Source organism: Cajanus cajan, chromosome 2, assembly GCF_000230855.2.
Source record: "Cajanus cajan strain Asha chromosome 2, NIPB_CcT2T_4, whole genome shotgun sequence".
Classification (NCBI taxonomy): Eukaryota; Viridiplantae; Streptophyta; class Magnoliopsida; order Fabales; family Fabaceae; genus Cajanus; species Cajanus cajan.
The window spans coordinates 73367806-73382306 of record NC_138518.1 but is presented as its reverse complement, the minus strand read 5'-3'; the positions used below and the strand labels follow the sequence as shown (position 1 = coordinate 73382306).

The 14501-nt window shown below is 32.5% G+C and overlaps 2 protein-coding genes across 4 annotated transcripts; both read left to right on the top strand.

Annotated features, from left to right (window-relative positions):
- The first annotated feature begins 5300 nt into the window (after positions 1-5300).
- LOC109804268 (protein PLANT CADMIUM RESISTANCE 2) lies at positions 5301-6491 on the top strand. 3 transcript variants are annotated; one of them, XM_020366067.3, is made up of 4 exons: positions 5306-5529; positions 5599-5670; positions 5758-5970; positions 6209-6491. In XM_020366067.3, the coding sequence occupies exons 1-4, from the start codon at positions 5337-5339 to the stop codon at positions 6301-6303; spliced, it is 573 nt and encodes a 190-aa protein (XP_020221656.1). In that variant the 5' UTR covers positions 5306-5336; the 3' UTR covers positions 6304-6491. The 3 variants fall into 3 exon arrangements, with proteins under 3 accessions (XP_082925117.1, XP_029128434.1, XP_020221656.1); XM_083068991.1 differs by having other exon boundaries at positions 5301-5670; positions 6189-6491; XM_029272601.2 differs by having other exon boundaries at positions 5305-5670.
- Positions 6492-10228: 3737 nt separating this feature from the next.
- On the top strand, positions 10229-14144 carry LOC109804527 (cell number regulator 2). Its single transcript, XM_020366374.3, has 4 exons — positions 10229-10581; positions 10660-10731; positions 10835-11047; positions 11139-14144. The coding sequence occupies exons 1-4, from the start codon at positions 10500-10502 to the stop codon at positions 11210-11212; spliced, it is 441 nt and encodes a 146-aa protein (XP_020221963.1). The 5' UTR covers positions 10229-10499; the 3' UTR covers positions 11213-14144.
- Positions 14145-14501: the final 357 nt, after the last annotated feature.

The window sequence follows — 14501 nt, the reverse complement described above, 5'->3', positions numbered from 1 at the left end:
CAACACAACCACGAATCAACCATCAATAAGCATCTAGTGAGTTTCTAGAACTCATCCACAGCCAAAAACAGCGACAAAAGAAAGGAATTTACTAGCTTCCCTTACCTCGGTTCAACGGCTCCGAGCTTCGGGAAGGAAGACGACAATGAAGGAGGAGGAGAAGTAAAGGGGAGAATGAAAGACTTGAGAAGGCTCCGCACAGCTTCAGAAACAATCACCTACTCCGCACCTATGAATCAATTCGGCCACCACCAAGAAAGGATCAACAAGAGATAGTGAGAAAAGAAAGAGTAAGTGAGTTTAGTGAGAGTTGAGAAGGAGAAGAAGAGAAGGAAGGCACGGGTCTCACACCCTTTATTTTTTTTTTTTGCATTTTTTAGACTGTTGAACTACTCCATTAAATAGTTGTCCCTTTTTTTGTTTTTTTATAGTATTTTGTTGGGAACATATTGCTCTTATAAATGCACATTAACTTTATATGAGTAGTTGGAGAAAAATTAGGTAGACATTAAAAATAAATACACACATTGTTCAGGAAACATGTATTAATTATCAAGGGTAAAAATGGAAGAAAAAAATTAATAACTCATTGATTTTAGTAATATGACAATGAAAAAAAAATAACAAACTCTGACAAAACGACTATGAAAAAAAAATAGAGGGAGTATATGAGAAAGATGGTCATCCATGTAAAACCTAAGTAAAGAGAACCCTAGGCCCACCAAACCCATTAGGCTCACTAAGCTTTGAAGCAATCAAAAGCCTAAAGGCTCATGAAGCCCAAAACTAGGCCCAATAAACTTAAAACCAGAAAATTCTTATTCTAAGGCCCATAATACAAGACCAAACAATATAAACTACTATACTATCAAAAATATGAGAAAGGTGGTCATCCATGTAAATCCCAAGTTAAGAGAACCCTAGGCCCACCAAACCCATTGTACTCACTAAGCTCATAAGCAATCAAAAGCCCAAAGGCCCATGAAGTCCAAAACTAGGCCCAATAAGCTTAAAACCCAAAAAGTCTTATATTAAGACCTATAATACAAGACCAAACAATATAAACTCCTATAATACCAAAAATATGAGAAACGTGGTCATCCATGTAAAGCCCAAGTAAAGAGAACCCTAGGCCCACCAAACCCATTGGGCTCACTGAGCTCTGAAGCAATCAAAAGCTCAAAGGCCCATGAAGCCCAAAACTAGGCCCAATAAGCTTAAAACCCAAAAAGTCTTATACTAAGGCCCATAATATAAGACCAAACAATATAAACTCCTATACTACCAAATATATGAGAAAGGTGGTCATCTATGTAAATCCCAAGTAAAGAGAACCTTAGGTCCACCAAACCCATTGGGCTCACTAAGCTTAGAAGCAATCAAAAGTCCAAAGGCCCATGAAGCCCAAAATTAGACTCAATAAGCTTAAAACCCAAAAAGTCTTATACTAAGGTTCATAATACAAGACCAAACAATATAAACTCCTATACTACCAAATATGTGAGAAAGGTGGTAATCCATGTAAAGCCCAAGTAAAAAGAACCCTAGGCCCACCAAACCCACTGGGCTCACTAAGCTTAGAAGCAATCAAAAGTCCAAAGGCCCATGAAGCCCAAAACTAGGCCCAATAAGCTTAAAACCCAAAAAGTCTTATACTAAGACCTATAATACAAGACCAAACAATATAAACTCCTATACTACCAAATATATGAGAAAGGTGGTCATCCATGTAAAGCCCAAGTAAAAAAGAACCCTAGGCCCACCAAACCCATTGGGCTCACTAAGCTCAGAAGTAATCAAAAGCCCAAAGGCCCATGAAGCCTAAAACTAGGCCCAATAAGCTTAAAACCAAAAAGTCTTATACTAAGGCCCATAATACAAGACCAAACAATATAAACTCCTATACTACCAAATATATGAGAAAGGTGGTCATCTATGTAAAGCTCAAGTAAAAAGAACCCTAGGCCCACCAAATCCATTGGGCTCACTAAGCTCATAAGCAATCAAAAGGCCAAAGGCCCATGAAGCCCAAAACTAGGCCCAATAAGCTTAAAACCTAAAAAGTCTTATACTAAGCCCATAATACAAGACTAAACAATATAAACTCCTATACTACCAAATATATGAGAAAGGTGGTCATCCATGTAAAACCCAAGTAAAGAGAACCATAGGCCCACCAAACCCATTGGGTTTACTAAGCTCAGAAGCAATCAAAAGCCCAAAGGCCCATGAAGCCTAAAACTATGCCCAATAAGCTTAAAACCAAAAAAGTCTTATACTAAGGCCCATAATACAAGACCAAACAATATAAACTCCTATACTACCAAATATATGAGAAAGATAGACATCCATGTAAAGCCCAAGTAAAGAAAACCCTAGGCCCACCAAACCCATTAGGCTTACTAAGCTTTGAAGCAATAAAAAACCTAAAGGCCCGTGAAGCCCAAAACTAGGTCCAATAAACTTAAAACCCAAAAAGTCTTATACTAAGGTCCATAATACAAGACCAAATAATATAAACTCCTATACTACCAAAATATGAAAAAGGTGGTCATCCATGTTAAGCCTAAGTAAAGAGAACCCTAGGCCAACCAAACCCATTGGGCTCACTAAGCTCAGAAGCAGTCAAAAGTCCGAAGGCCCATGAAGTCCAAAACTAGGCCCAATAAGCTTAAAACCCAAAAAGTCTTATACTAAGGCCCATAATACAAGACCAAACAATATAAACTCCTATACTACCAAATATATGAGAAAGATGGTCATCCATATAAAGCCCAAGTAAAGAGAACCCTAGGCCCACCAAACCCATGGGGCTCACTAAGCTTAGAAGCAGTCAAAAGCCCAAAGGCCCATGAAGTCCAAAACTAGGCTGAATAAGCTTAAAACCCAAAAATTCTTATACTAAGGCCCATAATACAAGACCAAACAATATAAACTCCCATACTACCAAATATATGATAAAGGTGGTCATGCATGTCAAGCCTAAGTAAAGAGAACCCTAGGCCCACCAAACCCATTGGGCTCACTGAGCTCAGAAGCAATCAAAAGCCCAAAGGCCCATGAAGCCCAAAACTAGGCCCAATAAGCTTATAACCCAAAAAGTTTGATACTAAAGCCCACAATACAAGACCAAACAATATAAACTTCTATACTATCAAAAATATGAGAAAGGTGGTCATCCATGTAAAGCCCAAGTAAAGAGAACCCTAGACCCACTAAACCCATTGGGCTCACTAAGCTCAGAAGCTATCAAAAGTCCAAAGGCCCATGAAGCCCAAAGGCCCATGAAGCCCAAAGGCCCAATAATATTTGTTAACATAATTTTTTAAGAGGAAAATGTCGAGATGTAAAACTAAAACTAACAAATTTTTGCAATGATTTAAATGAGAGAATATTATATTTATAGTAGAAAATTTTGTTTGGTGTTATTTTATAATTAAAATTAGAAATTTACGCATATAATTAATATAAACCTCTAATTCTAATAAAAAACATTATAAATTGAAATACTACTTAAATTTTAAATGTAATTTAGTAGAATGAAAAAAAAATATTATTTTGCTTAAAAAAATGTTTGTATGACAGATATGTAGTTAGAACGGGCCGTTCCGAATTCAGAACGACCTGTTCTGGTTTAACTTGTTATTTGGTATTTTTGAAACTGGAACGGGCCGTTCTGGTTTATTCTTTCTGTGTTATTTTTTCATCTGGAACGGCCCGTGCCAAATATAGAACGGCCCGTTCTGATTCAACTTCTCATGTCTTTTTTTGAATATGGAACGGGCCGTTCTGGTCCATTTGTATGTGTTATTTTTTTCATCGAGAACGACCTGTTCTGATTTTAGAACGGCCCGTTCTAAAGGTGAACATTGACGTGCGACAGTTCGAATTTTTGGTTAATTTTTTTAAAAAAAATTAATTCAATAAAAAATTCAAAAATTTAGAACTTGTGTGATAGGGTGTATTGTAACCATTAGGCTTAGATACATCCAATAATAATTTTTCATGGTGCATTTATACACCACTTGTCAAAGTGGTCCTTTAGAGAATTTACCGGAAAGTAAAGGAAGGAGTTTATTGGGTTTGAAGTTGGGCCTCGAGAGTGATTTTATTGTTTGAATGAGTCAAACGTTGACTGGCGTATGAAAGATATTTTTGGTTTGGGCGTAACGAAGGGACTGTGTCACTATCTGCGTCACTCAAAATTTATCATCAAACCCTAACTTTTCATTCTTCCTCAATTTCCTTCTTCTTTCCCTATTTCCATTTCTTTACAATCTTTTTTCTCAATTTAATTCCGCATACTTTATTTTAATCCTCCTCCATATCTTCCACAATTTACTCTCCTCATAAGATACAATTCACACAAAACTTCACCAATCACACTTTACATCATTATATTAATTACACAAAGTCATAAACGAACCCTTTTCATGTTTCAAAAAAAATAATTTATATTTTACATGCTAACTAACTTTCTCTTTAATTCCTTATTTTCAAATTGCCAATAACATCTAATGTAATTTACCCTCTGTCAAAATTATTACATCAAATGGCCATGTTTCTAGCTATTATTCATGCGCTATTTTTTTTTTAAAAATAAGTGACACGTGCCATTAACTAAATAATTTGGATACAGGAATTTCATGACATTTACGTTAAATTAACAGAGAGTAAAAATAAAATAAAAGATTGTTGAAATGAATAAATTTTGAGAAATAATTGTTGTTATTATTTTATTTTTTTTACACAAACCAAAATGTTAATATGTGACTAGATTTGAGCGGTTATTTTTTGACTTGAATTTTTGAAACCAATGAATTCCAAGCTGCATCTTTTTTGGATCCGTTGTTGACTAATCATAACATTGATATAGTCAAGTGAGGGTTCTCAGATTGATGAGAGATTTAGTGGAGGGGTTGATATTTGGATTTGCATAAAAGATTTTATCAGTTGAAGTGAGACTGAGCGAGATAGTGAAGACATGGGACGAAGTAGAGCAATAATAGAGAAGAAGAAGCAGTGAAGAGAAGAAGCAAGGTTTGTTTGGTGGTTTGTGATGTACCAAGTCAAGCACACTAAACATAGCCTTCATAACTTAAATTTGGTTTTTTCTTTCTTTGAATTGGGTCATGTGGTACCTTTCCACCCTCCTTTTCACTGCTTACTTTTAATTAAACATTGTGCAAGAGGCGTACAAAAATAATTTAATTTAATTTATTATTTAATATGGGTGGCCCCATCCTGGTTGTACGCGCTTATCCAAAAGATCCATTGACTTGCATCTGATATATGGTTGACGCTCCCCACAAATTATTCATTCATCCAACATCAACATGTATCAACAAGCTCCTTCAGATCCACCCAAGTCACTCGCCACCGGTTTTCCGGTCACCTACAACAGCACTACCACAACCTACTCCTCCTCCACCACCGACACTTCCTATGCTCCACCGCCACCTCCCCAACCTAAACCTATTGTTCAATGGTCCACCGGTCTCTGTGACTGCTGTTCCGATCGTGCAAACTGTAAGACGTACTATTGTTCAATCATGCTCATGCTCATGCTCATGCTCATGCCCATGCCCATCTTTTCAGGTTGCATTACTTGCTGGTGCCCATGTGTTACCTTTGGCCGAGTTACGGAAATTGTTGACAAGGGATCCACATGTAACAATTTCATTTTCCCACTTTTCATTATTACTTATATACTTAACTCATATATGAATATGATGAGAAGCTGAATTGCATTTGCAGCATGTGGTGCTAGTGGGGCTCTGTATACGCTCATTTGCTGTGTCATTGGCTGTGCTTGCCTATACTCTTGCTTCTACCGCTCCAAGATGAGACGACAGTATGGTTTGAAAGGAAATGCTTGTACAGATTGCTTGCTTCATTGCTGCTGCGAGTACTGTGTTCTCTGTCAAGAATATCGTGAGCTTCAGAACCGTGGATTTGACATGATTATTGGTATCATATCAACCTTCTTTTCTTCAACCTACACATCACAACATCCTTTCTCTTTTTATTACCCTCTCTTCCTTTCTTCCTTAATTAATACTACCTACTAACATACCATAAGTAGTTCATATGATTATTTTTAATTATTTTTTATCATCTTTAATGTCTTCATAGGATTTTAATTAATTAACAATTACTACTTCCTTTCCTTGTTTAATTTAATTTAGTTTGAACTTGGTATCGTTAGGGTGGCATGGAAATGTTGAGCAACGAAGTCGGGGAGTAGCCATGACTGCTGCAGCCACAGCAGCTCCTTCAGTCGAACAGGGCATGACCCGTTGAAGTCATCCAGGATTCATATATGTTTAATGTATCAAACTCTTACATACAATTCTGCAACTACCACAATCTACTATGCTTGTATTAGACCTTAAGGATAATAATGTCTCAACAATCAGACATTAATTCCTCTTCTTTTTTTTTCCTTTTCATTTTAAATTTGTTATAAAGATATCATCAACATTTTATAATTCTGCTTAATCCTTTCTAAGTACCGCCATCTAAAATGAAACAAATTTATAATTAAACTAATCAAACTAGCTTATAGAATTGCTTGCTAACACACAGTACAAGTTGTTTCTTTATTTTGTGGGAAAATTCCCACAAGATATAATAGAAGACAATTACAATGTTTTTGACTATTCAGATTTTTATTCTAATTATCACTCATTTTATTCACATGTACTGTAACAAAATTTCTATATATAACATTTTAAAATCAATTACGATTACTATTTTTAGTGAGAAAATATAATTTGTTTCTAAAGTAAGCATCAATCCTCACTATGAAACTGAAAGTTCAATCATGTTCTAAACATGTGTAGCGGAAATAAAAAGATCTACTTTATGCTAAAATCACACATGATAATTAATAGGATATTTATGAAAGCAAATAAAGTTTACCCAGTTGAAGTCTGAAATTTAAAAAATTTCTTTCAAAACTATGAAGGTCTCACGTGTATCCACACCGAGATTAATCTTTGTTTGTCAACCTCTTGACTGAGCAACTTTTCAGCATAGGATATAAGAGAGAAAAAGAACTAATTTTCTTATGGTTTTTCTGTGTTTGTTTCTCCACAATGGAGTTGTATATTTATAAGTATGTAAACATATCTATTCACTTAGCAACAACTTCCATATCCCATCTTCTAAAAAATAGGAATTATCAAATATCTAAAAGAAATTAGTTTTTATCTTTTCTTATCAAAACCACTTTTGACTAGGTCAAAATTCAAATTGAATCTTTCAATTTAAAATTGAAAAACTGACGTGCTTTTCTATCTTAATAGAAACAAATACTATTTATATTTTGATGCTAGTAAAAAAAATAATATTTTATTTATAAGAAAAATAATTATTTGATAAAATCAAATTCTTTAATTTAATTATCAAATAATAAATTTTCTTGAGCAAAGATTAGAACACTCGTTTAGTGTGTGACCCTGTAGGTTCAAAACTAAACCGGTAGTAAATTAACTACATTAATTTACTAATCAAGGTTGGCGTCTAGCAACACTCCTTAACGTCCGGATAGTATGAAATAATATTTTCAAGAACCTTTAGAAGATTAACATAAAATTTCCTTCCATCATTTTACAGCTCTAAATTAACTTTAGAATATGGTTTAATTATCAAATTCTAATCAGTTAACATATAATGAAAAATACAAGAAAAACCCCTTTTTCTTTATTATTTCAATTGCCTTGGCCAAGGTCTTTATTTTCATTATAAAGTTCAAACTCATTACCAAGAGTCGATGAATCCCTTCTTGATTAATCATTTAATTCTACAAGAATTTAATTACACCCAATAATCATTCAACTAACACCTTTAGGTATTAGGTGTCCGAAATCAAAGTATAATAAATATTTGTTAATTATTATGATAATCTCAAGTCTAAGGAAATTATATATTTCTTCTTAAAAATTTCCTATTGACAAAATTTTAAGGTAATACATAACCATTAGGAATTCTCCTTTATAGAGTCTGTTCAATAGTCATATCCCTATATGCACTATTTATATGAGTAATTTAATAAATGAGATCTATTAGTCTCTATCCAATAAAGACTATTACACATATATTGATCTATGTGGATTAATGATGTCCTATCCTCAATAATCCTACGATCAAGAACAATTTAGATTAAAATTAAAAAGGACTTATTTTTCTCATTATTATAATCTCTATTATAAAAAAAGAAGTCTTTAATTTTAATCAAGGACTTTGTCATATTAATTATTTCTCATAATCAATAAACATAAAAATAAAGTACAATCTTATTAATGCATATAAGATAAATTGGATCTTGGGCATACATCTTATTCCCAACAGAAACACCGTAAGTTTTTAGGGTATCCAATAATCTTATGAAACTTAATTATCGTGGAACAACAACCGATGATGTATGACTAAAATCAACAATAAAATTCTAAACAAAAATATACTAGTTATAAACAAGGAAAATGTTTTGTTGGAAATAAGAACACTTGTGTCATAATTGTTATTGTTGTATAAGGAGTCCTTTAAGAAAAATCACCATTGATTTAAATTTAAAGCAACATCAATTTCTTGTCTTGTACATCCTCTGGATCTATTCTAATGAATTGGTTTGACATGTGCTTTTTTGTCAATTACACATTTTGGAGCGTACGAGAGTTGTGATAGTTTACAAATCTTAAAATTTAATAAACTTGAAATAGTATTAAAAAGGAACATACAAATATTTTTTTTATCAAAATAATTACTGAACTATGATTGTTCATTGCATTCCTAGATACACAAGAATAAAAGACAACTCCTTTTTAGTTTGAAAGATAAAAAATAATATTAACCCTCATTTTTCATAATGATAGGAAAATTTAGTCTTCATCAAAATTTTCATTTTAAATAAACAAAATAAATCTTTATTATTATTATTATTATTATTTTAAATAGTTCAATTCCAATCACTTTAAAGATTTTTAATAGAATTATAAATAAAAAGTCAAATTCCAAGTCAAGTACTAACTAATATAAATGAAGAGAGATAATAACTATATCATCTTTATATAGCAATTTTTTTTTAAAGATGAGATAAATATTTTAAAAAAATTATTAATTATTTATTCAATTAATTAGAGAGAGTCATCATCGTGAAGTGTTAATATATTTCCTATTCATAAATAAATTTTAAATCCAAAATATAATTTTATAGACATTTTTATTGTAAGAGTTTTTTTTCTTTCTAAATAAATGTTGATATCAACTCTATTTTTTAATATATGTTTTTCATCTCGTAGTGACCGAATTGGGACAAGGAAAAAGCAGAGCATATAATACGTTTGCATTCTTTTGCCGTATTAAAAAGTAAATAAAACAGAACACAAAAATTAAAATAAACATTTTATTTCCATCAATGTCTCGGTGGAATAAGCTGTTGCACGTTAAACATTCGTATCAACAAGGTTGAACATAATAATAGATAACTGATAACTAGTAATGTAATGCACATGATGGAATTTTATTTATTTAATAAAATTTATAAAATCAAATATTATATATAGTTATATTATAATTAAAGCTTATAATGAATGAATATTTTTAATTATATATATTATATTTTTATTTCATGATAAATAATTTATATTATGATACAAAATTATTTTTAACTATTAATATTTTTTAAAAAGTGTTAAAATTTAATTTAGAAATAAAACAGAGAATAATAATTTAAAATGAGATAAAAAAATATTATAAAATGTTATTTTTAAAGAAAAATGATTAAAAATTTTCTAGTTCAAAACACTATAAATTAAAATGAATTTAAAATTGAAATATATTGTTTTCACCAGTAAATCAAAAAGATATATTGTTAAAGGTGAGAAATTAAAAAAAAAAAAGTTTAAAATGTTATTGTTGAAAAATGGCACCCAAAAATAGTCTCCAACGAAATAACTATTCATATATTGGGGGAATTAGGTGACTTAACAATAGTTTAAAGTACATATAAAAAAATGTATTATTCTCAAAATATTTGCATAATGGTTTTTATTATAACCTTTTGTTTTATTTTATTTTTTTCATTTCTTACACCGCTTATTGCTTTACATTATTCTTTCTTTTCTATTTTTTTTTCAGGACAAATGAGAGCATATATTATAATGCGTTGGCATTCTGTTGAGGTGTTGCCGTATTAAAAAGAAAATAAAACAGAGCACAAAGTTTTAATTCCAGCTTGTGTCGGTCTAATATGCTATCGTTAAACCAATCATACCAATATGCATGGTTGAACATACATTGAAGGCAATTTCTCATACCAGAGTTTTATTATGAAAGATAACCTCATTTAGGTTATATCTACGGGTGAAAAGGATTGATGACACACAAAAAACCATTTGTTGCTCAAATTCTACGCTTATAAATTGTTGGACCATCCTATCCTATCCAATTAATCCATAACCCCTTACTAAGTTGTGTGCTTCTTTTGTGATATAGTTATGTCTGCACCAAAGCCCAAAGCCCAGGCCCAGGTTGATTGGTCCACTGGCCTCTGTGATTGCTTCTCCAACTTCGGAAACTGTAAGCTAGGCAGCCCCCCATTTTCACACAATAATGTTGATTATTGTTTACATAGATATATCATGCATTTTGTTTCAGGTTGCTTGACATTGTGGTGTCCATGTGTGACGTTTGGGCGAATTGCAAACGTTGTTGACAAGGGATCAACGAGTAAGAAACTAACCAAGTTTAATATATATATATATATGATTTGATGAAAATGAAAGTAGTAATTAAGTAATCGATGCAAATTGGGGTTTGTTTTGTTTTGCAGCTTGTGGTGGTAGTGGGACACTTTATACGGTGGTTTGTTGTTTACTAGGTTGTGGTTGGATATACTCATGTTTGTATCGGTCCAAGATGAGACGAGAGTACATGTTGAAGGACAGTCCTTGCTGCGATTGCTTGGTTCATTGCTGTTGTGAACCATGCGCCTTGTGCCAAGAATTTCGTGAGCTTGAAAACCGTGGTTTTGACATGGCCATTGGTAAGTTTACGAGATATTTAATTCAATACTTATGGAGATGATCCACTTCCTTCCTTCCTTCTGTTGAATATATCTATGACTGTTTAATTAGGGTGGCATGGAAATGTTGAAAAAGGGAATGGAGGAGTGCCCAAGGCTCCCGCAGTTCAACCCATGACTCGTTGAGGACCACGCCTACGATGCTTGCATCAGATCTCATCAACATATATCATATACTAATATATACTATGATTCAAGAATGTCTTATTACCACCGTTTTGTTCATTTATAGTTGTGGTTGTGGTTCTTGTTACTTGTATTTCTATAATGTTTGTGTAATTTCCATATGTGTGCATTTCCCTATATCTTTGTATTAAAGATATGCTAATGACATGTAACAATCTTATTGCTAATATAATTGATGTTGGTGTTCAATTAAAATTGAGATGATAATTTAAAAATATAAGTAATATTATAACTTTATAGTCTAAGTTTTATCAATTAATTTATTAAGTTACTTAATTATTTGTCGATCTTATTATTCTAAATCCTTTTAGGCTTATAATTGATCTATCTTTTGAGTTTGTAATTGATCAATTAAGTTCTTGAACTTGGACCCTCATACTATAAGATAATATGCATAATATATTCTTATTGATCTCGATTCAATTGATCATGTCTTGTTATTAAAAGTTATTTGAATTTGTCATAAAGAAATGATCGACCAACTTATTAAGTTAATTGTCATGATTTAATTGAAACATCAAATAACGAACATAAATCGCTACTTGATAAGATGAGTGTATCCGAAATACATAGGACCTAGGAATCATGAATATAATAAAAAAAACATTCAACTCATGATAAAAATATAGGCCAAAAACTTATGCTCACAAAAAATAAACTACTAGGTTAAAAAGAAAGAGACACATCCAAAAAAAATAAGAATTCATTTTAAAACAAAATATATTTAGATATAATTAAAAATATGATATTTACATTTCTTAAGAAAAAAATATAATTAATTCAAATAAAAATAATAATAGTCGCATACAAAATCATTATTTTTTTAAAATAAAACTTGTTATTGATAATTGATCACACACTTCTTCAAATTTTATAGTTAACATTTTTTAAAATAAATTATTTATTTGATTCCTCAAATATTAAATTATAATTAACATTAAGTATATCATTGAATATCCACAAGTTTATATTATGAATCGATATACTTATTAACGTTTTAAAAATAATCTAAAAAGTTTAAGCACTACTTATATAAATAAAATTATAAAAATAATAAATTAATTAAATTTCACTATATCGTAATGTTACATCAACTTCAAAATTAAAGCACATAAAAATTTGTCCTTCAAAAATTAAAATAATAAGCTAAGACAAATAAGGTAAGTGTTCTTACCTGAGATTGGTCTAGCGACAACCTCTCTGATGAGATTGGTGAGTCTCCTCTGCTTCGCAAGTTGGTCACTACAAGGTGGGACTCGTACCTACAAAAGAGATGCAAAAGAGATTCTGATACTTAAATTAGTCTTTGATAGCGTAGATGTCTTATATATATATATAACATGCGTACCTTGGTGATTTAAGGGTTATCTTTATTTACCAACACATTGGTGATTCTAGAGTTTCATGGTAATTGCGGTGTGGTGGTAATAATGGTAGTTGGTAAATGATGTGGCCTTTACGGGCCAATGTAATATTCTAATGTTCTTGTTCCTTGATCGAGCTTAGCAACTCGACAATGATGAGTTCATGCTTGACTAGGTTGGTAAACTCTTGACCGAGCTTGGTAACTTAGCTAGGGCGAGTTCACTACTTGGTTAGGCTGGTACACTGATAAGTGTCTAATTATGCTTGATTTAACAACCATTTGAGACACTTATCTAGCACATTTTGTGTACATATCAACATTATTTTGATCTATATATGCTTAGAATCAAAGAGGTATTTTGATTGTGCAAGTACATGGAATGATGAAGCTTTTGATCCATTTTGGTGTGCATTTTGTAGGTTTTGGAACCTGGAGAAGACTGGCTCAGCCATTCTAAAGCGCCCAGCGGATTAGCTTGTGCTGGAGAAGGAGTGCTCTCTGCCTCAAATCCGCTCAGCCACTCAAATCCGCTCAGCGGATTTCATCCAGGAACAAGGGGTGCTCTCTGCCTCTAAAGCGCTCAGCGGATCTAAGGCGCTCAGCCATTGAGATTTCTTCAGGGTGAAGAATTCCCAATCCGCTCAGCCGTTCCAAGGCGCTGAGCGGATTTATCTTTTTAGCGTTACCCTGTTTTCATATATATTAAAAGGAGGAGAGAGAAAAGGGGGAATGAGGCTGCACGAAAGAAAAGAAACAGAGGGGGGAGAGAAACAGAGTGCTCTGGAGCTCGTGGGAACGCGAATCTTCAAGGGATCTTCTTCTTCTTCTACCTCTCAACCTGGGTTTTGGTGATTTCTTGTAATATGGAGAGCTAATCTCCAGGGTTGGGATAGATGTAATCATCAAACTCCTATGTATTCTCTTTGATTCATATATATATATATCATCCATTACTTGATGTTAGTGATTTCTTCCTGTTCTTAATGCTTTGATAAACTGATCACTTATCCATGCTTTTGGGGTTTGGGATTCGGTCGGAAGACGTTTTGCAAGCCTAGACTTGGAACGAATCACCTATTAGTTTTGAGATCCAGGAATGGTCTTGAGATTAATAGTTATTTCAAGTTCTAGTTCTTAACGCGGGATGTTTAACTAAATGAAGTGAGGGATCATTCATTAAGTTAGATATCTTAGAATTTCTTATGCCAAGGGATTGGGTTGGAATGAATTTAGTGAACTTAATGACAATGGGTAATGGAACTTTTGAAAAGAATCAATAGGAATGCATAGGAGGGAGATTGATGAAGTCAAATCCCAACTGTTTCTTATATCTGTTTTTCTTCAAATCAACTTACCTTGTGGTTTCCTTTTAAATTTGGAAAATCATCCATAAAAACCTGAACATGTGCAATTATTCCAGTTTTCACATTATAAGTATCCATTAATATCATAGAAATCTGAGTTATCTCACAAGTCCCTGAGGTTCGACAACCTTTTATTTATACTACAGAGACTTGGGTGCGCTTGCCTATTAAAAATCCGAACAAGTTTCTTGTTTTTTTTTTTTAATTTAATTAATTTTTTTTTTCAAGTAATGGATGATATATATATATGAATCAAAGAGAATACATAGGAGTTTGATGATTACATCTATCCCAATCCTGGAGATTAGCTCTCCATATTACAAGAAATCACCAAAACCCAGGTTGAGAGGTAGAAGAAGAAGAAGATCCCTTGAAGATTCGCGTTCCCACGAGCTCCAGAGCACTCTGTTTCTCTCCCCCCTCTGTTTCTTTTCTTTCGTGCAGCCTCATTCCCCCTTTTCTCTCTCCTCCTTTTAATATATATGAAAACAGGGTAACG

Coding starts and splice junctions, on each gene's coding strand:
- LOC109804268 (XM_029272601.2), top strand. CDS start 5,337: ATGTATCAACAAGCTCCTTCAGATCCACCCAAGTCACTCGCCACCGGT. Junction 5,671..5,757: donor TGTTGACAAGGGATCCACAT/GTAACAATTTCA, acceptor TTGCATTTGCAG/CATGTGGTGCTAGTGGGGCT. Junction 5,971..6,208: donor TGGATTTGACATGATTATTG/GTATCATATCAA, acceptor TGGTATCGTTAG/GGTGGCATGGAAATGTTGAG.
- LOC109804527 (XM_020366374.3), top strand. CDS start 10,500: ATGTCTGCACCAAAGCCCAAAGCCCAGGCCCAGGTTGATTGGTCCACT. Junction 10,732..10,834: donor TGTTGACAAGGGATCAACGA/GTAAGAAACTAA, acceptor TTTGTTTTGCAG/CTTGTGGTGGTAGTGGGACA. Junction 11,048..11,138: donor TGGTTTTGACATGGCCATTG/GTAAGTTTACGA, acceptor CTGTTTAATTAG/GGTGGCATGGAAATGTTGAA.